We start from the raw sequence: 21810 nt of genomic DNA, 5'->3' as shown, positions 1-21810 counted from the left end.
AATTGGTTTCTCATTTGCTAATGTCTATCAATTCAGCTCCTAATCCTACGATGCGTTGGCCGGAAAACCTACCAGTTACCCCTCTTTAATCTATGTCTCCAGCCGCTTACAGCTTACTTTCCCGCACGACCTTTTCAATTTCAGCGAATCGATAGTAATACTCCAGACTGCCGGGGTTGAGAAGTGTGCCAGAGGGTTGGATCCGTTTGCCAGACACGATTTGCTTCACAGGGAGCTCCACTTTCTTCAAATTGACGGTGGTCTGATTTGCTCCGTTAATTGCTACCCGGGTTACGAGGAGGGGAGGGGAAGGAAAGGAACGGAAAGGAGGAGGGGTGGTCTAACCGGGATTTCAGGGGTTTCAAAGATGAACATCGGCACATGGCGCGCACTAAGCTCGGTTCGGATCGTACGCTTCACTCGATTGACCAACTCTGTCGTAAATTTGGTCCCGGGCTTCATCAGTAAGAAAAGAATCACCCGTTCATCCTCGTCTGTGGGTCGTCGCTGTCCGACACAGATCGAGTCGCTTATTTCCCGCGTGAAATATTCTTCAAGTACCCGATAGATTTCTGCGGATCCGAACCGAACACCTGAGGGATTAAGGACTCCATCGGCACGGCCGTGGAATATGAGTTGCTTGGTGGTCGGGTGGATCGACACAAAGTCTCCGTGGGTCCACACATCTGATGAGAACGCAAGAACCGATAGTAAGTATACTTGTTGCTTCATACTCATACATAACAGAAGGGAAGATAGTACGTACTCTCGAATCGTCCAAAGTATGCACCATGGTACTTTTTACCGTCATCGTCACCCCAGAAATGCGTGGGCATGTTGGGAAAAGCTGACGTGGCTACCAAATCTCCTGGGATGCCTTCTTCCACGGCTTGTCCTTTCACACCATCGCCTTCAATGATAGAATCGTAGACTTCGACGGGTATACCCAAGCTAAGTCCACCGCAGCCCCCGACGTAAATAGGCGTTAGTGGATTGCTTACGCCAAAACAGCCAGCGAGGTCTGTGCCACCGGAGATATTGTTGAGGCGAACATGCGGTGGAAATCCCTCGTCGTAGAACCATTCAAATAAGGCATCTCGCAGGACCATTCCAGTACTGGTTACCACGCGGAGAGAACTCAAGTCGCGCATATCTCGCGGCTTAATCTTGGCTTGCTGTAGCTCATGTAGCCATCGTGGGGATATGCCCAAGTGTGTCACCCTACAAATTTGTCAATAAGTTATCTTGGAAGTCCTTTCAAGTCGATGGGCACATACTTCTCCTGGGCTGCCAAGTCAACCAGTGTCGTCACATTAGGTATGAAGGGGCTGCCATCATACAACACCACGCGTGCTCCAAGCACCAACGTCTGTACAGCAGATAGATACATAATCCATCCTGTCGTTGTATACTGCAATGCAACACTTTCTGGACCCAACTCCGAATGCAAACCACCTTCTTTATGCCCGTTCAAGAGTACTCCACCGACCGAGTGAACAATACACTTCGGCTGCCCCGTCGTACCAGACGAGTAAACAATCAAGAACGGATCTCGGAATCTAACACGTTCAAACTCAAGCCGATCATTCCCAGATCCCTTCTTAAGAAACTCCCCCAAAGTAATACTCATCGGAATATCACCCAAATCAGCTGGTTTCAAAAACCGCGACTGAGAAACAACACCCTGAAATTCCGAAACAGATCCCATCCCCAACACAATATCTTTCATCTTCCCTCGCAAATCAATCGTCTTCCCATTATAAACCGCAAAATCATCCATAAAAAGCCACCGAGGCTTAATCTGAAGCAACCTATCCAAAATGCCCTTAACCCCCATATCAGTTGAGCTAGATGAAAATATAGCTCCAAGCGCGGTAGTCGCCAAAAACACAAGGAGCGTATCGATGCTATTCGCAGAGCAAACTGCGATTCGATCGCCCCGTTTAACACCGTGGGCTTTCATAGCTTGGAGAAGTAGACCGGTTTTTCTTCTTAGTTCTCCCCAGGTAAGATGGATTGCGTCTGTGATAGCTCCCTCTTGAACCTCGGTTACTGCGATTTTGTCGTCTTCTTTACCGCTTGTGTGAGTGTGACTACTGTTCCCGGCAGTGTCATTGTGAGTGAAGAGTAGGTTCTCGGCAAAGTTTAGTTTGATTCCTGAGAACCATTCGGGGATGCTGTCCATTCGAGCTGTTTCATCGTATACACGTGTGTAAGTACCTTCGTGGATAATGCGGAAATATTTCCAGCAGAATGCCCAGAATTCAGTCCGGTTTTGGATAGAATAGAGATACATTTCGTGGAATGACTAGGGTTGGCTATGTTTTAGTTTATGTATGTTTGTTTGCTATTTGTAATAAAAGAATGAATCTTACCTTGAAGCGCTGCGTCGTTGATCGTTCCAGTTCCTGACGAAATTGTCCCATTGTTGTTGACTCGGGGCTGGGATGCTCCCATAGTTTTCTTGGGATGGGAACTGCTTCCATTGCTGTATACTGTATGTCTCTAACTTTCTCTCCTGGGTGAAATTGAACAGTGGTATTAAGAAAGTGATTGTTCTTATTTTCCGACGGCGGATTCGTGGCTTTATCAGTATATGTATCCCTTCGTTGGAGTTGCCGAGGCCTTGGCTAATGTGGAAGTGGAAGCTGGTCGGCCCGCATTTCCCCCGCATGGCTCAGGGTGAGATGAATATCATCATGCGGGGTCTAAGGGAGACGTGAGGTATCAGGTATTCAGGGGTTGTATATGTGTCCTGACTACGATGATGACGGGAAATAATCATGTCAATCCATGACTTTGGATCGGATGCATAAGTTTGTTATGCACAATCTTCAAATGTTATTAAAGCGGATATCACGCTTTAATAAATCCAAATCTATCATGTAATAATAACTGAATTACTTAAGTCGTACAAAGAAGCGCATGACTATCTATATTGTATATTCAAGTTTTAAGCCAACCAGGAACAGAATTCATCACCTGTCCCACGCAAGCAGCATCGACACACTGCCTTAGTCCCCCGAACCGCATTTTCCGACCAGTCAAACCCTTACCGTAATGAGCATATTTTGCAGAATTCGTCATAATAACCTTTGAGTGAAATGGAACTATAGGCTCTTGAATCATGCACCAGCATGTATCTGTGAGAATCTGAGCCCCAAAGCCCTCCAACGCAGAGATATACCCTTCCCTACTTGCTTTGGAGTATGTGTCACGATTACATGTTATTACGAATGTAACTGTATCGTTTTTCTGGCGACCACTGCAAAGGGAAACAAGCTTTTTGATCTCGATATATGAGAAATGAGGGTTTCCAAGGGATACAAGATCGATGTTCGTGTGAGGTTCATGGTTCTCGTATTTGTTGAATTGAAGCCATTGTTTCGCTAGATCGGATCTTTTGATCGAAGCCTGTGCCGTGTCTTTCGTCTGCATCTTTATCTCTTCCGCACTGGATGCCTCTAATGTGATACCCGCAATATGAAACATCGGCGCACTTGATGTTGTGGCAAAGGCAGCTCCAAATGCTTTTAGGTCTTCGGTACTCGCTTGCTTCTTCTCTAGACCGGTAATAATAGGTATCCGATCAGCCGCAATATCCCCAGCAATGTATCCCACAATTGGAAATAGAGAGTCATCGGCATCATCCATATCCTCAACATGTATTTGTACACTCGCTTTGCGGTATTCCGTCAAATGACAGCCCGTATTCAATGCCCGCCCCGTCAACGCAACGCATACATCGAGAAAATCAGGGCACTTAATCGTTCTCGCCCCAAGTATACTATTGGCGAACACGACTGCGTTAGATTCAGCCCATGTAATGTGTTCACCAGGTTGAGGCGCTGTCTCAAGTAGATATGGAGCGCAGGTGAATGTAGGCTGCGCGCCCATATCTAGGTATGCTTGTGCTAGGGCTTCCGAGGGCTCGCCGAGATCTTTGTCAACACCTTGTGAGCGCCATAGTCTTCTATCGACGGATATGGAGTTCAGAGATGTGGGGATTCTTAGTTTTGCGCCCCATGAGCATAGCTGTTGCGCGAATTTCAGTGTTGCGGGCCCTGTGTAGATGCAGCAGTCGATGTGTGCTTGTTTCACATCTATTAGTTCAGTTACGCCTTGTATTTGGGCTGTTTGGAGAATCACTCTCATTGCTATTTTGGCTGCTTTGCCGTGGGATCCGCTTAAGAGCTCGTGGTCGAATGGTGTTAAATGTGGTGCAGGAAGATGAGAATCAAACGACGGAGTCGCAACTGATGAACTATCGAGAATTGTCTTGTTGATCATTTCATCAGACTGGTCTAGATGGATCTTATTCTCGGTGATATGAATCTGTGTCCGGTTATGCTGTAACAGCTGCTCATAAGAGGATATAGGAACCTGTAAGACGGGAAGACTTTTCTGAAATATTTCTTGTGCGACTAATACGCCGATTGTCAGGATCATTTCCTCACGTCCGAATATTAATGCTTTGGGACAGGTATCATTTAGTATCATCTCGAGGATGATACCGCTTCCTGTGCATGAACCACGACCACTTGGGATAGCGAGAATTTTCCCCGCTATACATTCTCCAACGAGGGGGTGATGGCTATCGATTATGATGCCTGTTTTGGGATCGACGCCTCCCCAGAAACTGAGGGCGATGTCGCTGGTGATGAGTTCGCCTTCTGCATGGCCGGGGATGATTTGTTTTGCTTCAATGATTTTCTAGGCGGGGTTAGATTTGTTCAGTCGATCATGCGGGGTACTTGTAACTTGCGGTCATTTCTTCAATATTTAAATGATGGGATGAAATTGGGATGAAATTGACTGGAGTATAGATTTGCTTGTTTCTAGTTGAGAGGATGTAATTAAAGGAATGAGTCTATGAAGTGCCAGATCATCATGGTTGTCGGGTCGGGAGAGCCACCCGATACTTTGCGAAGTTCGGAGACTTCGCCGTGACCCACACCCCATACTGACGATCTCCCCAAACCAAAAATAAACGTCTAAATCGAACAATAAGAATCAGGTACGATGTAAATGCAGTTGCCCTGATCAGGTACCACCTCATCGCCAAGTCCTAGCTTCTTCTACATTTGCATCTCCAAGGAAATACATTGCACCCGTCAGCAACTGGACCCCTGACATACGGCTATACGGCACACTAGTGCTGATACTGCATGCAAGCGACTTCCAATTCTAAGCGAGCTTCTTTCAAATTTGGTCACTTTGTCTCCACAAACTAAGTATTAAAATCACTAAAAGAACTAGACATCCCTGTTCTATTCCCCTTATTGGAGCAAAAAATAAGGCTCGCTCACACCCCACATACCCTTGTTCCGATGCTTCCGGATTGTCCCTGTAAAAGCTAGTCCACATGCCAAGCAGGGCTAATCATACTCCCTAGATGGCTAGTCTATGTCAGGAACCACACTAAGGGTCTTTAGGGTGCGAAGTGTGAACCAATTGAGAGTCAAGGGTAAAGTCATGCGCAGGGCAACAAACTTCAGGGTTTTTGCCGAGCAAAGCCCCTGGCGATGAGGTCCCTTAAATACAGCTTGTACCCGGATAAATCTAGCAGATCCCTACTTACTCCATACTCACTCCACATTCGTTCAAAAATCCATCGCATAAGCCCAAAGTCACGATGCCATCCTTCAAGAATCTCCTGGCTGTTGCCCTCTCCGTGACTGCCGCAACCGCAGCGGCTACCTGTCCTACAAACTGGCTCTCAGACACATACAATGTAACAAGATGCTGTTACGGCAATATGCTTCTTGAAGATACCACGGCTTACTGCTGTGTCTACGATACAAACCCCGACGCTACAGCATCCAGCACTGTGACAGCAACCGCCTCAGGTGATGCGTGCTTTACAAAGATCCCTTTCACTGCGACTAACTACTCGGATCTCGTTTCTTCGGCTTCGTCTAAGCTTGTGGCGACGGCTACTGCTACCTCTTCGGATGCTTCTTCTTCGACTACTTCTGCTGCTACAAGTGGAAGTTCAGGCTCTGCTTCTGTCTCCGGTGCTAGCTCGACATCTTCTGCTGCGGCTGTGCCGATTGCTACGGCTTGTGAAGTGATTATGGGTGGTGCGGCTATTGTTGCTGGTCTTTTTGTGCTTTGATAGAACTGAGCTTGAGTTTGGGATTGTTATATCATGAAGATCGTTGCGTCTATTATCGACATATGTATACTTAGTGGTTTCAATTGGCATTAATTGGTTGTTAAATTCATCTATGTAATTCTTTACTTGTGCTTCATGCTTCAATTTGAGGGCGCATTAATAGAAACTTTTTTATACATTTACTATGTTTTTGAATGAATTCAATGCTGTTGTCCAATTGAAGATGAAGCGTGGGATCGCAGCACTGAGTAGTTATGATTGGCCTACTAGGTAATGCACTATTTCAAGTTCAAGTTCAACCCCACAGGCAGGTCACACCGTGGGCAAAGCTTAGCTGGTCTAATTTATGGTGAGGAGTCCAACGTATTCTAGATGGTTATGTTAACCTTGGAATGGAATAGCTTTTACAAATATTCTTGAGTTTCTTAGGATCTAAGATCACATATTATCTTGGACTTAGCGAAATAGAATAGGCGCCATTCATGATGTGTATAATACCCACATGGTAAGTATGAACACAGGGTTCCAAGTTGCCATATCGTCAAGCACAACGTTCCTTCGAGACTCCAAGGTCAAATAGTACCATGCTATGAAATATCACTTATGCACACTGTACTGTAAGTCTAGGTAATCCATAAATTTAATACTGTATCTAAAATCACGATGTTATTCCACGTATGTCCAGGTGAGGATCCTTACGTAGGAGGCTCCGCCGATACCCAACATCGCCACGTTTTCACCGACATCATATGTACACTAACCGACTCGTCATCGTCCCCACTCAAGACCCAGACCCCCAAAACAGGAGGAATAATGACGAGATGATCATCAATAGCCCCATTAGCTATCAATACTGTACTTTACACTGGCAGTAGCCTCCTCGTATATCCACCGCCTAGACGCCTAGACACCAACCACCGCATTGACCAAGCCTAAGCCTACAAACTAGCGGTGTGTCTTTACTAAGTAGGAATAGTACAAGAGAAGATCCTGAAGGTGAAAAAAAAAGGGGGAAAAGGGGAAGAGAGAAAACAAAACAAAACAAAGCCCAAGCTTGCATTTGAATTTGGTTTGAATTTAGTCAATAAGCACTATGATATATAATTTCGGTCGGTGTATCATCCAGAACTAACGGCAAAAATGGAATAGGAACAAAAGCAGAGCAGGAACAAAGAGGAACGAAGAGAAAATGACCCTCCAGTAGGGCTTTTCTTTCATTCGTTCACCAGCAACAGCAGAACAAGCACAGGCACAGCAGGCACAACAAGCATATCAGGCATCACGCATATCGTACATCCGATCTTCACGAAGCAACAGCAATTATGAAGATGGGAGAGAAAATTGAATGGTCGGTGTCAAATCGAGTCGGAAATTAAATCAATCCAATCACTTGAACATCCGCTTCAATCGCGCGAAGAACCCTCCCTTCTTCTTCTCAGCTGCTTGCTCGCTTGTCTGGGTCTCGCTGGCCTTGGACCCCTCGGCGCTAGTCTCCTTGGCTGGTTCCGCTGCAGAAGGAGTAGAAGTCTCCTGTTGAGGTGCTTCAGTGGCCTTGGGCTCCTCGCGCTTAACAGCTGCCTCGGGCTTCTTCAATTCACTCTCCGCTGAGGCTGAGATACTCTTGTCAGTCTTGGAGTGGGAAGTGTTGATAGCTGCGTTGGCGGCTGCGACGGCGGTGGGGTTCGCCTTGTTAGAGGTTGAAGTCTCAGGGGACTTGGAGATAGGCTGAGGAGCGGGCTTCTCCTCGACCTTCTTGGGAGCCTCGGTGACAGGCGCCGCGACGGGAGTAGAGGCAGATACGGGCTCAGGAACAGGCTCGGGGGCAGTGTAGGCGGCTGTTGAGGCGGGTCCGGCACCGGTCAGGTTCTGCTTCTCGACGCTACTGGCGGCGGCGGCTTGCTTCTCTTCCTCCTCTGTCTTGGCCATCTTGTGTGGCTTGACCTCGTCGTTTGAGAAGATGGGTTTCTCGTATGGGCGCTTGGTTTGCGCTGCGTCGAGAGTCTCGGTTGGGACGGCGGCGGGCTCGGCGGAGGCGGGAATCTTGCTTGATTCGGAGGTCTTAGGACGCTCGGGGATCGAAGCAATGGGTGCTGCGGCGGTTGAGGTGGCGGATTCTTCGGCGGCGGCCTCGCTGGTGGAGGGGTAGATGTCTGCGCCTAGGCTGGTTTCCTTGACGGTGCTTTCGGGGAGGACGGCTGACAAAGGAAGAAATACGGTCAGTATTGATGTGATGTGATGCGCTTTGTTTGCTTTTTTCTTTGTTTCGCTTTTGCAGGGAATTGCGAGTTCAATTGGTTGTTGGAATGAAACTTACTCTTGGTTTGGTCCTCGCCAGCATCCAAAGCGCTGACCTTGCCGGCCTTGGAGGCTTGCGCCTTGTCCACGGCATCTTGCACTATACTCTCATCCTTCTTGGTCTCAACCACTGGTGCAGACTTCTCGACCTCCTTCTCGGCATTGCCAACAGTCTTGTCCTCAGCCTTGGACTCGGTAGCGGCGGGCGCAGCGGCGCCCTCAGTGGCTTGCGATTCAGCAGCGGGAGCTTCTGTCTGCTCAATGGACTTAGATTCGGCCTTGTCGGCATCTGTGGTCTCCTCATTGGGCTTTCTATAACAAAGAAAATGAAAGAAAGACGTTAGCGATTTTGCGCTCGAAAAGAAAACCCGCCAGTCATTGCGCGGGAAAGGCTGACCACCACCACCAAAAAAAAAAAAAAAAAAAAAAACTTTCAGGCCAACGCAAAGCAAAACGGTTACTTACACGACATTTTCAACTTTGTCGGCGACCTTGTCGACAGCAGCAGCAGCGGTGGCCTTGGCGCCACCCTTCTTGCCCTTCTTGCCACCTTTCTTAGCCATGATTGATGTGAGTGTGGTAGTGTGGTCGTGTTTCTGCGACGAGAGAACAGGTCAATATTGCCACGGAAAATTATGATGACGATGATTATGATTATGGTTATGACGACAGAGTGCGCGGTGCGGCTTACTTGTAGGGAAAATGACAATTGCCGAAGCTTGACACTGACAGGTGCAGGATACTTACAGGAGATGGAGAGGAGGAAGATTAAGGAGAATAAGAGTGCGTCGGGAGTGGCCAAGTAAGGGATGGCGGCGATCCGGTATGCTGGATTGGAGCTGCCCTGGGGATCCGTGGTTCCTTTCTTCTTATGCTCAGGTCTGGAACAAGGGAAATTAATTACGTAGTCTAATTCAGATCATTCAATGCTGTCTAGGTGCTGGAAATAGCAAATCTCTTTTTTTGGGTTCTTTTCGTCTTTCAATGTGCACATGTGGCCGTGTTTACCCGCATCATCAAAATAACCAACTATACACTGTCGAGGGTCATGTTCTGGAAGCAGTCGCAGTCCCAATGTAGATATAGTAGATACAGAAGATACCTCACTTTTCTCCTGCATATGACCCATTGACCCTAGGACATCAGAATTGATATGCTTTCAGCGTAATGACACCCCTTTCATAGTTCCGCGCTCGGGTGTCGTGTGCCTCCTGCAGCACGCTAGGACGGCAGGGCAACCCTAACGCTGAATCGGGTAATAGGGCTGCTGCGGGTGCGAACACTAACAATAGCCGTTATGTAGGAGGCAAAAGGATCCCCAGAGACCTATGTAGGGTCTACTATTCTACTGTATATAGGGTAGTAAAGTCCTTACTGCACTCCTACCTAGGGTGTTTATGTTTATCATGTTGAACATGGATCTTCAACTTACAGTAATTGACCCTTTGACACGAAAGGACAAAGGACACGGTATGTGTTCTTCTCCAACATTCTTCAAGCGGGCTGGGAAATGACATCATTCCTCGGATCAATGTTAGTCAGACCGAAATTGTACCATACATAATGCGCAAGCCCAAAATAGTAACATGTAATTAAAGATATCCAAGGATCCTTCAGGGCGATGAGGCAATGGCTGTGTGAGACCCACGAGGAGTGGATTGGGGGCGGTAAGCGTGTACAATGGTGAACGATAATGAGAGCCTTGGAGTTCTATGAGGTCGATGTATAGGGTGTGCTGGATTGTTTCGAGGGGAATATTGAGCAGGAAGAGCTCGACGAATCGACTTTAATCGTTGTCGAATTGTTCTATGTTTTCGGCCCAATGGAGGACAACTAAAGGAGCTGGCAGCGCAACGCTAAATTCACTGTTGGGGTATATTGCTGCTCACTTTTGATTCTGCGACCCTGGATGAAGTTCAATCCAGCGGTAAGCCTGAATACTTAACCGGCAGCAAATGTTTGTAAATACTCCCCGGGATGTTTAGCCGGTGTAAGTAGTAGTGATTATTGCATTGATTACCTGGATTTGTTAGCTTTTTCTCGGTATAAGACTTAGGTATACTATGCACATGTATAGTCACCCCTTGCTTCAGTAATCTCACGACTTTCCATTTCACCACTACTATGTTAGAAACCCGGACCAAAGTTTCGAGTATAGGTTTGACCCTCTCCAGCTAAAGTACTTTAGACCCTAGACAACAGTAGCGCTAGAGGAAGATTCACTGAATATTACTTCCGATACAATATTTGATTTACCATACACTGTACCATACTTTGAGACTTCTGGTTGAGCTTTGTAGTTTGCGGCAGGCTACTCCTTATTGACGTTGCTGCCTTTGCACAGCCCCACGTTTATCACCCCTCCCCTTTCTTCTCCTTCTTCTTCTTCTTCTTCTTCTTCTCGTTTTCTTTTCCTTTCATTTTCTCTACAACAATTTGGTCTTTTTTCCAAACGAATACTGGAGCGGCAGACATGATCTGTATTTCGGAGCGAGGTATGGACAGGGTTATACGACATGTTGATCGATTCTCGCTCTAATCATTGACCATCTTGACTCGTTGGTATGCTATCAGTGTAACAAATGCGACTGTGATTGGAGGGCAAGAAATTGGCGGTCGCGAAGATGAGAGAGTAGTAGACCCAAAATTGCAAGCCCTTGACGTTGCAATAACTCCACGATTACTTTTTGCTTTGTCTTTTTGGATTCAGTTAGCCAACCTGCTATTGCAACAGACCCTGAAGCTTCGGCTTTGTTATATAGAGATGCGCCAGCGACAATGGGAATGGCGCTATTTCATCAGCTTGCAGCCTCACTGAGACACCCACTCTCAGAGAGCATCGCTAGGAGGATTCGCTGGCGGAAGACCGTGGAATCTAGTCATCCAACATCAACAACGTCCAAGCGCCAACATTCAAACACCCACATACCCGCATGGCCGCTTTCTTTCTTTCTTCCTTTCTTCCTCCCACGTACCCTCTCAATCCGTATCAGCTGTGTCTTCAAAGAGCAGTATCGATTTGGCATTGATGTCACCTCTGTGAAGGGTGTTTCGCGGAAGGACAGTGTCCAACCCATCATATAGGATCACTGAAGAGCGAAGGTGTGCCCTTCAGGTCTTTGAGATTTGAAGGAGAGGCGGTGGAACTGGGGTGCTGCTCAGGAAACGGTGACCTTCGCAAACTATTACCGCCTGTATCATCTTTAATTGGTGTGCTATCTCTTCCAAACTTTGTACCACGCAGGATGGACCCGGTACTGGAAAAGTCTTACCGGCTCTGTTTCATCAAAGCGCAACGGAAGCTCCGGAAGAAGCAGAGTGACAAGCTTTAGTACTAGTTATGGTAAGGACTATGTGTTATTGATATAAATTGACGCAATCACTAACAGAGTTTTTGAAGGTACACAAGCCCCAAATATGAGACGCGCAATATTATCATATTCTGCGTATAGAATAGATCCCCTGTCCTTAGGCCTGACCTAATTCACAGAAGAAGCACCCCTCCCAAAAGTTTCTCCACCTCATGAATTTTTGGCGGCGCATCAACTGACCACAGCTAAGACGCAGGGCTCTTCAGAGCCGTCCTTGAGGTATGGTCCCGAAATGGAAACGCCTAGTCTGTTTCAACCGAAACGCAAAGCACTGAGGTATCTTCGTATAATATGACCGTACCAAATCGTCGCATATCCAATTCCATTGCTTTTTAAGGGCTTTCACCCAACCACTCCGCGACTTGAATCCTGGGCACCATATGTCTCACAGGTAGGATACATATTACCAAATGTAGCTTCTGAGCCCCTTGTGGCTAGAGATGCATGTTAAGAGCGCACTTATACCAACCCCTCGTCGGCCGGCGGACAACAGCACTCTCCAAATTCCAACTCTTCACGACCAATCTCCTCCCCTCCATTAACCAATACTTCGAAACTCCATCTCAACGAGGAACTCATCACAAGACTCAAAAGATACACATCCTGCTTCAGGGAATTTAAATCCCCAGATTACCATTCCGTTTAAAGATATTCGACCAGTATTGGCTCCCGCGCCTGGTGACTCTACTATTGACAATACCGATGGAGAAACACCCCAAGGATCACCTATACAGATTATTACGGCTGCGAAGAAGCGTAAGTTTTCACCAAATTCGAAAGATACAAAACAGCAAGAAAGGGAGCTTAAGGACCGTCAACGATTAGAAGAGAAAGCTAAGAAAGATAAAGAGAAGCGTCTTAAGAACGAGGAGGAGAAGAAATATAATACAGAGCAGAAAGAAAAAAAAGAGGAAGTATAGCTAATATACCCGATTGGACTAATTCCCGCAGCAGCAGCGTAGATAGGGATAGCCATATAAATCAGAACTCGCGACAAACCTCAGTCCTCCCCTCCATTAATCAAAACTTCATGCTTTATCTCAACGAGGAAGTGTGGCAATGTACCTGATTCCTGCCGCATTATCATGGACGGGGACGGCCGTATAAATCAGAACAACCACTCACTTGCTATCGACCTAGCCTCACCCTAAGCACCATGACATTTAAGTCAAGGAGAAATTGAACCTGATTCGCAAGTCGAAATCTTGATCGTAACTCCAAATACTGGCAGTTTGGCCGAGTGGTCTAAGGCGATTGACTCGAAATCAATTCTCTTCGGAGGCGTCGGTTCAAATCCGACAGCTGTCGTTCAAAACTTTATTTTTTCTTCCTTTCCTTTTTCCTCGTTCTTGTTCCTTTTTTCATGTCTGTTCTTCTTCTTTATTTCTTTCTTTCTTTCTTTTTTACTCTACTTTTCTTCCCTACCACCAAAGTCACCACCGAAACTCAATATTAACAATACACTCTGGTATGAATCTCTGCGGAGATTAGAACCGATGACCCGATTGCAAAAACGCCAACTAAGGGCTGGCAATCAGACTGCCTAGCACTTTGTTAATGGCCTCTTCCCTGCGTTTGCTTGGCTTTGCTGTATTATCTCCCTTGTTAAACCCAGCCACACTCTGATATTCGTAATGATGGATTATCTTGGTGGATTAAAGTTTCTGTAGAAGGGTTTCTTCCAACAGCACCAACAGCAGTAACGACTTTAGGCTACAGGCGTCGCTGCTCTACTTTCCGAGCGTTTCTTGAAGCGATTGATTTTGGTCGATTTCAGCTTATAGACAACACCATGTCGGGCATTACTTTGACCTTGACCGAGGAGGGTCATCATTCTGAGTCCCTACCAGTACGGGCTACGTCTTACGATGTTGAAAATTTTATATCGCTGTGTCTCATCGAATGCGATATCAAATTGAGGAAGATCCAAAGCGAGTTATTTATCCTCCTTTCAGCCAGATCCAGTGCCCTCTCCAGATATTTGATGCAAGTTGCCTTCAGTCCGGCAAATTTATCGCTCCCGCTGTATCTAAAGTCATCGTTAAGCAGAAAAGGTATGTTTATAAGACTATCGACGGGCCTTCATACGAGCCTAGAGCCACACAAGATATCTTGTATGAGATCCATGCACTTGCACGATTTTATGGACAGCCAAACATTGCACAAATTGTTGGCCTTGTGGTTTCAGGAAATCCGTACCAGACATATCCATCGAACAATATGCCTCGGGTAGCTAAAGGTTTTCTTCTTGAATATTATCCTGGAGGGTCTCTAGAACAAGTCACCAGTGAGGGGACAAGCACAGATGACCTCTCGCCATTGAGATGGGCTATATAGGTATGGAGAGCATTGAGACAACTACACGAGGAGAAAAGAAGTCATCTTGATGTGAAGCCTTCGAATATTGTTCTAGATCCTGAAGGAAATGCATTTCTTATCGATATTGGCGGGGGTTCTTATACATTGGACTGGCTCTCACCAGGAATGAGACTGTTCCTTGAACAGAATTATGAACAAACACCTGCCAACGCCTACTTATGTGCGCAAATCGGTACAGACACTTGGGCCTATGGCAAACTACTATCCGTCATTGCGAAGAAAAGCGGCCCTAGTCTTGCGTTTGAGGAACTGCGTAAGGCTGGTAGTGATTTGGCAAAGTCGGACTTAGAATCTCGCATTGATCTGAGTGCTGCGCTAGAAAAACTGGAATTATATGGGAAGAAGCGTCGCTACAGATAAATCATAACTTGTTTGTCGGTTCGTCACTACAATAAAAGCTGGCGCGTATAATTGATCTTAATAATCCTCAGATTACAAAACATTGAATGTTCAGACGTCCTCTTGAGTAATGCCAAAAATGTGTGTGCGTGCATAGCGCTATTAAGATAAAATTTGATGCTCTGTGGTGTAGTGTAGCTACATCATGATAATCATGATAGAGGCGGGGAGGCGGCGTGTTTGCTTAGTTTGACCCATTCTCGGCAGCTGATTGGTCCGAGAGTGGGAAGCCTTAAGTGCTCAAGTGCTACATGTACGGAAGCTGAGCTTCCTTCTCTCTGTCCTTATTCAACGTTGATATTGCTTGTTCTTCGCACCTTCCTTTAGGTTAAGTCACGAAAACGGATACATAAACGACCATCTGTCTACGGAACGCTGATTTGCTTCAGCCCCTTTGAAATGCAATGGCGGATTTGCACTGTCTCTCACCACCAAATTGCTCTTCTCGAAGTCTTTTAGGATCATAATAGAATCATACAATAAGTGTATACTTTCTAGCTAAATGACAATTCATGCATCTTCACTCAGGGTTTTTCGTTGAGAGACGAAGGTTATGGATCATTCGTGGATACTATCACTCCTGCCAATGCCTCTGCACTATGCGCCATCGTGATGCTCTGAAGCACATCTTCATAGTAGATATATGTTCCCACTCCCGAAATCAAAAATTGAGGGCATATCCTCCGAGATAATTCAGTTGCTCTGCAGAGCTTCTCAATCTCATTTGTATTCCCAAGGGCGTACAAAGGCATTCGACATAGTATAGTATGGCCATGTTGACTACAGACCCAAAAAAAATATCTTGCAGCTTCGGCTCAATCTGGTTGAAGCAGAAGAGCGAAAACAAAAAGATTGACCGACGCAGGGGTCGAACCTGCAATCTCTTGATTCGTAGTCAAGCGCCTTGCCATTGGGCCAGCCGGCCTTGTTGAAGATAAAAGAAAATATCGGTTATAAGAGGCTGCACTGGGGTCTGAGTGGACCCTGTATGTACTAAGTGGCGTTTTCATCGGCAAGTGTGTGCCGTGGAGTACAAACCAGACAAACAGGACGTCACCAATTCCGGTTTTCTGCCTTTTTTTCTGTCCCGCCATGATGCAACTGTGCTGTGGGTGTCTGTGGGTGTTCTGGAAGGCTTCGCTGCATGGCGTAAACCTTGTACCTACGAGTGTCTAGGCACGATCGACGCACGGGATGTTGGAGTCCATGGTTCTTTACCTACTGACACTGACATGCAAATTAACCTGCTCAGTACAGAAGATAATGATTCATGGGGAAAGTGATGGCCGATTGCAGACATTCTCCGTACACAATGTACATTTACATTTCCCTGTTTAATTTAATTGTATACTTGTATGTAAATGATTGTGGTAAGTGGAAACCCCCATCATTTATCGCCCCGATTCCGCGTTAGCCCGGCGGCACCACAATGAGCAATCAGAGACGCCATTCGCCTCCGTGACTGGAGTCGGTCCCCAGTCTCGCGCCCCGGTGTACGAAGTAGTCTCGCACAGACAGTGGATATCCAGTTCACCAATGATCAGTTCTGATTGCAAAGTATTTAGTGGTGCAAATGTAATGGGGATAATACATTATTATCCGCCGGATCTGTCTGGGGCTACTTACTCGTAGTATTTGGTAGTATTTCCGTAGTCTCGTCCACGGTTCCTGGGGCTTATCTCCCACTCTCTTGTTGCATCCACTCTTTTCCCCAATTTCCTCATATTCGCCCCGTTTTCCCTCCGATTTACCCGGTTCTTTTCTTTCTCTCAGTTTTGTTACTTTTGATTTTCCTTTTTCTTTTCTTCCATCAATTCAACTCTCCCCTCAACCACCTCTCTTCCCCCCTTGTCCTGCAGAGAATGGTAATTCAGTTCCTGCACCGTTCCACCACTTCGTGCTTGCACATCCTCCGCGTCCGTTCCGAATCCGGGATTGGTCTGCACTAAACCGGTACCTGTTGGACTTCAACCTCGCGTCTTTATTTTGCCTTTTTCCCTTTTCCTTTTCAACATGACTTTTCGCGAAAAAGTGAAGCGAGTTTTTCATCGCTCGTCCAGCAGCACCAGTCAAGTCAATGGAAGACCCAAAGTGGAATATTACCGTCGTCATGAAGTGCCTCCATCCAAATTTCGTGGTCCCTTTGATAAGGAACACCAAAAACGTTTAGCGGCTTGGTCGTTCGACCGCGCTATGGTCGACCGCCCACGTTCATTGGACTTGGATCTCTCTCCCTACGCTACTTATGAAAATCCTTGCGACTCTGATGATATGGGTGATATCTCTCCCGACGACGATGGTGTTGCATTACATCCAGGTACGTACTAACGCCTATCGCCATCACCACTTTCTCGGCCTCCCGGACACTCTCCGTGTTTCCTCCCCTCTTTCTCCCGGACCGGCATTCCCCACCCCACCTCTTCCTTGTTCGGTGAAACAAATCCATTCATTCAAATGAAACCTTCTCAATTTCATTTCCTGACATCGCCACAGACTTCTCGGATTCTCCTGTCTCCCCAATCGAGATCCCCACCGATTCCCCCCGCCCCACATACGCGGGCTCGCAATCATCAACCCTCATCAACTCGGATAGCTACAGTGGTTCGGTGATGACTCTCTTCCAAGAAGGCTCTTTCTATGAGATCCCAGAGGACCCGATCGCCCAGTTAAAAGAATCAGTTCGTTACACTTCACCCATTGTACGCGCTATGTCGCCCGCCCCCAAGGCTCCGATGGCGACCGCCGCCACCAAACAACTCCCTTTTGCGCCCGAGGACCTCACCCGCGCTCTGATCGGATTGCAGGTCTGCACGTAATTTTGTACAACCTTTTCTTTCCCCCCCCCCTTCCTCTCTTTCTCGTTACACATCCCGGAGAGTGTCGCACCTTTATCTTCTTTCTTCCCTTCCTTCGATTTTGTTCTCGTCCTGGCTTGATGTGAACGATCTCCTCTACCTCTTTTCTTCCCTTTTACCCTGACTCCTTATTGGTTCCCGGGCTGGGAACAGGATCAGGATCAGGTCTTGGCTGATTGATTGATGTTCAACGCCCATCACGACCCCTGCATGATTCCTACGATCGAAGTGGAATGGGAATGTAATCCCATTCTCTTCGGTTAGACTAGCTTGTGAGACTGGTTTACATTTTCTCCCCGAGAATGTAACCGGATTCATTCCTCGCTATGCTTTCCCTTTCCATTTCCCTTTTCCAGCTCCAGTTCCATTCTTTTTTCGGAACTGGAACTTGTCACCACTGCATTGCATTTGAGCGTATACCCGTTCGGAGTTTTTGCTTTCACCCAGGTCTACGGGTGCATTCATGGTATCGCTGCGACCGTTAGTATCTACTGGTCATAGAACAGCAAAATCAAGTCGCTAAATATTGATCTGATCTGAATTTGAAATAGTAACAATGATCGTAAAATTTGCATGTAAAATTTGAATGTTCAATTCATCCCCCACTCCAGGGCTGCGACCGACAATCCACCAAGCAGATAAATAGCATATCCTAAAGCAATACCAATCCAAATAGCCACCTATCCATATTATAAATCTAAAAGATCTCAAATCTAGAGCATATAGACCTAACCCCGCGTGCACTGGCACTGGCATAATATCCCCGCACATGATCATCACTAAAAGCTCGGCGTCGCACAAACGGGGTAAAGATCCTTCCTGATCCGCTCTAGATCACAAGTCCTATTTTTTGAGTGGCTGGTACGATTTCCTAGGTTCGAATGACGACAGTCACTGCAATTTTATATAACTTTGTTATAATGTTGATCTTTATCACTTTACTATATGCTCGAGGTTTATTAATAGCCATCGCCCATGGTGGTTAGGGCATAATATCCATACACAGTCTTGTAAGACTTGGACTTGAACTTGTAAATGAACTTCCTAGAATCACATGCAGATTGCTTTTTTGGCTTGGATGGTAGTTGCGGGTAAATACGTCGGTCTTCAAGTTCTGCATGAGATAGTATCCAGATGAATGGATTGAATCGTTTCTTATATTTCATTTGGTGTATCCAGTCTGCAATAATCGCAATATACAATATCTAACTCTCTACAGGAAGATCCCATCACTCTCAGTTCAGTGTACTTCGATATGCAACATCTCTCCCAGCACGAGGCAAAAATTATTTTCATGTCCAATCATCATGGACATGAATCGATAGCTACCTGGTTCCCTTCTTAATATGGAAACCGACCGTCACCACGTTCTGTTCATCTGTCTTGTCCCTACTGGTCTTGTGAGGCTTTGTTCCCCTGAAATCAACATTAGCAATTGCTCAGACTAAACTTAAGGCACAAAAGGACAGGTTATCTATTGATAAAAAAACAAACAAAAACATACTGGATTCTGAATTTCACTACCTCGGGATACTCGGGAACTAAGCAGATGAATTAGTTATACTGTACTAAGGATTATTTTGGTGTCAGGTTGAAAACTCAGAATCGATTACCTTTTTTTTTTAATTGTCGTGCTGGCTGTTCTGAGAGTATCGCTGTGGCCTTCTACTGCTTTTTTGAGACAGTTTTTAGGGATCGACCCTCGTGGTTCATTTTGAATTTTGAATTGAATACTTTGAGCTGGTGTAGTTGATTTGAGCTCTTGTGGAGTTGTTCGGCAAATTCAGTCATGGTGAAATGTTTATGGTGAAGTGTTTAGATCCATTATGATCTGGTTAATTTCCACCTCGTCGGCGAGCTTCGTTATTAGTCCGTTATGATATTGAGAGTAAATAAAGTCGTCTTTGTCCGCATATTCGATCAAACAAAGTACAAGGGACTTGGGTATTCGGATAATTCAAGGCGGCGAATAGAAAGTATAATGCAAAATGTGCTAACTTGAAGTCACGGCGTCTAATAATGATGTACAAGGTCAGTTCAAAACTGATGATATGAGTATGGATGTATTAGGTAGGTAGATAGGTACCACTTACCAAGGTGGGCAAGAGTGAGCACTTGGGGGTATATAAACACACCAATCTTGAAAGTCAAACAAATGACCGCAGTAGCAAACCTATACTCTTCACAAGCTGCTTTGCAATCTTGTATGAAAGCCACAGAACAAATTTTAGATCCACAAAAAGCGCACTGATAAGTTGTCGTGGATTAAATGAGCGGAGTCTGTTATTATACACAGCATCGCTCATGATGAAAGTCCGAGGCAAAGACTCAGTACCGAGAAGCACCGAGTACTAGTAGAATGTGACAGCTAGTAAAACTCGATTTGAACTCCGAGTCTTTATCAAGAGCTAGATCAAGAGATCTAGATGGTAGGTAAGATTATGGCTGTTCCACGTGGAAGGAACTCAGCCTAGAAATAAGCCGCCATCCTTCTGGAAGGAAGAAAGATGATTTATTCATTTCTTTACTTTCTTTTCCCCTCGTATTTGTATTTGTATTTGCAGTGGTGTGGTGTGGTGCCTCGCTCATGCACAGCGCAAGCTGACGCTGACGACTCATCCCCGGCGCTTGGGTGCCAGCTGGCTAGTGTGAATTCTCCGCTTTGGCGTGCTGGGATCCAGACTTGCATATAATCCTTGTTCGATTTTGTTTATCGCTTCTTCTCCCCGTTCATCATCGTCGTGTCTTTGGTCAGTTCAGCTCTTGTCTTTGTGCTCGGGTCTCTGGGATGTAGGTCGTACAGGGGTGGTAGGGTTGCTTCCGGGGAGGGTGCCGTATCGGGGATTCTCGCATGGTCTTTTGGTTCGTGGTCAGATCTTTGAAACTATTTGTGTTGGATTTATTTTATTTTTATTTCCGCCATGTTTTCACTCCTTTACCATGTTTCTTGGCTCAGGCTCAGGCTCAGTGCAGCGTGGCGGTTGCTGTGGGGTTGTTCTTTGGTCTTTGGTCTTTTCTTCTTTTTGTGCTGGTTTGGTCTTATGCTAAATTATAAATATACGGTTGGTGGAGGGCGAGGTAATTGGGTTTATTTTATGCATTTGGGTGTTTTTATTGGATGCGTTATACGGGGCATCCCGTATGTCTTTATCATTCTTCCCAGGTTGGTCCATTCAGCTTTTTACTAGTAGGAGGGTTGGTTCTTCCAAGATTGTTACCACCGGCCAATATTTGTGACTTAGGCTGGCCCAGGCAAGGTGTGAGTAAAGTTCTGAAAGGTCTATTTGCGTGCCTTGCTTTTGTGAACAATAATAGTAGTAACTATAGTCTATAATAGTGACTCGAAATGGTGATTTGTAGAATATCCCAGTCTATAACACCGTCCCATGACTTGGCGCACCCTAGAAGCCATGGAGCCTTCGTTCGGGGATGCAAGATAGAGAAATGTGGAAATTTAATTTAATTAGCCCGGTTCATGAGAATTCAATAATCTGTCTTGATCGTATACATAGCCACACGAATGAGGCGGGATGGCCAGTTACACATTGGTGCAGGATGTGGCTATTACCATCTCAGCTGATGAATATTGTTTTCAAAAACCCAAAGTCGAGATTCAACTAGCTGGAATATTACACAGTGATTTTAATATGAGGTGTTTCTCGATACGGAGATCAAATTAACCTTGGAACACCTGCTCTAATCGGTCATCCCGACTTGTCAATGGTACATCTACGCCTCACCCGCGAGGCTTTCAGCTGTACCCGGGCGATCTACGTTGGACCAGGATAGGCTCCAAGGTATATATGTAACATCGTATATGCTTACATGATGAATAATTTACGTATGTAGATAGAAGACCCGCATTTTGGTATTTATATCTCTACTGTTTATAGTAGTAGGAGAGGGAACTCGTTTCAAGTTGACACCGGTGGGCCTGAGGCGTGAGCACGATGTCAACTCCGTTCTTCACACCATCTTGATCTGCCCAAAAATACCGGGCTGTGCCATTTTGAATGCTACGGTATGATCGGCATTGGACGGAGATTGGGCAGACTCTGCTGTTTGTTTCGTTGGCGCCAGGATTCTGCTGAGTTATTGCACATTGCTCTAGCTGCGTACTAATTCCCCTCTCCATGCGCACTAGAGAGTGGGGGTTAACCTATAGAATCTGCAGTTCGAACTAACAGTAAAGAGTTATCGTGAGGACTGCCTGAATAGATTAAAGTCCAAAAATAAGAGAAAAGCCCATAGGCGGCATCAATTAGTACGGTGGAGCTAGAGACATAGGAGCGGGAAGAAGACATTACCCAGGTACGCAGATGAATTGGACAACGTGCGGGAATTCGGGGATATTTTATTAATTTGAAGACTTGAAATTGGAAATTCAGTTCAT

The 21810-nt window shown here is 45.9% G+C and overlaps 7 protein-coding genes across 7 annotated transcripts; 4 read left to right on the top strand and 3 right to left on the bottom strand.

Moving 5' to 3' along the window:
• Positions 1 to 106: 106 nt before the first annotated feature.
• On the bottom strand, positions 107 to 2486 carry N7478_008085 (acetoacetyl-CoA synthase; the record flags this gene model as incomplete). Its single annotated transcript, XM_056924299.1, has 5 exons — positions 107 to 262; positions 346 to 686; positions 767 to 1221; positions 1278 to 2308; positions 2376 to 2486. 5 exons carry the CDS (start codon positions 2484 to 2486, stop codon positions 107 to 109), a joined length of 2094 nt encoding a protein of 697 aa, XP_056777025.1.
• A 460-nt stretch (positions 2487 to 2946) lies between these two features.
• On the bottom strand, positions 2947 to 4500 carry N7478_008084 (Aconitase/3-isopropylmalate dehydratase large subunit alpha/beta/alpha subdomain 1/3; the record flags this gene model as incomplete). The annotated part of the gene is made up of 1 exon (XM_056924298.1): positions 2947 to 4500. One exon carries the CDS (start codon positions 4498 to 4500, stop codon positions 2947 to 2949), a length of 1554 nt encoding a protein of 517 aa, XP_056777024.1.
• A 1135-nt stretch (positions 4501 to 5635) lies between these two features.
• On the top strand, positions 5636 to 6118 carry N7478_008083 (uncharacterized protein; the record flags this gene model as incomplete). The annotated part of the gene is made up of 1 exon (XM_056924297.1): positions 5636 to 6118. The coding sequence occupies one exon, from the start codon at positions 5636 to 5638 to the stop codon at positions 6116 to 6118; it is 483 nt and encodes a 160-aa protein (XP_056777023.1).
• Positions 6119 to 7504: 1386 nt separating this feature from the next.
• On the bottom strand, positions 7505 to 8976 carry N7478_008082 (uncharacterized protein; the record flags this gene model as incomplete). The annotated part of the gene is made up of 3 exons (XM_056924296.1): positions 7505 to 8313; positions 8433 to 8725; positions 8879 to 8976. The coding sequence occupies 3 exons, from the start codon at positions 8974 to 8976 to the stop codon at positions 7505 to 7507; spliced, it is 1200 nt and encodes a 399-aa protein (XP_056777022.1).
• Positions 8977 to 12486: 3510 nt separating this feature from the next.
• N7478_008081 (uncharacterized protein) lies at positions 12487 to 12704 on the top strand (the record flags this gene model as incomplete). Its single annotated transcript, XM_056924295.1, has 2 exons — positions 12487 to 12540; positions 12576 to 12704. The coding sequence occupies 2 exons, from the start codon at positions 12487 to 12489 to the stop codon at positions 12702 to 12704; spliced, it is 183 nt and encodes a 60-aa protein (XP_056777021.1).
• An 872-nt stretch (positions 12705 to 13576) lies between these two features.
• Positions 13577 to 14523, top strand: N7478_008080 (uncharacterized protein; the record flags this gene model as incomplete). The annotated part of the gene is made up of 3 exons (XM_056924294.1): positions 13577 to 13719; positions 13740 to 14013; positions 14122 to 14523. 3 exons carry the CDS (start codon positions 13577 to 13579, stop codon positions 14521 to 14523), a joined length of 819 nt encoding a protein of 272 aa, XP_056777020.1.
• A 2052-nt stretch (positions 14524 to 16575) lies between these two features.
• Positions 16576 to 17378, top strand: N7478_008079 (uncharacterized protein; the record flags this gene model as incomplete). Its single annotated transcript, XM_056924293.1, has 2 exons — positions 16576 to 16879; positions 17056 to 17378. 2 exons carry the CDS (start codon positions 16576 to 16578, stop codon positions 17376 to 17378), a joined length of 627 nt encoding a protein of 208 aa, XP_056777019.1.
• Positions 17379 to 21810: the final 4432 nt, after the last annotated feature.

Source organism: Penicillium angulare, assembly GCF_028827245.1.
Source record: "Penicillium angulare strain IBT 27051 chromosome Unknown utg000005l_segment0_segment0, whole genome shotgun sequence".
Taxonomy (NCBI): Eukaryota; Fungi; Ascomycota; class Eurotiomycetes; order Eurotiales; family Aspergillaceae; genus Penicillium; species Penicillium angulare.
This window is presented reverse-complemented; position numbering and strand designations above follow the sequence as displayed.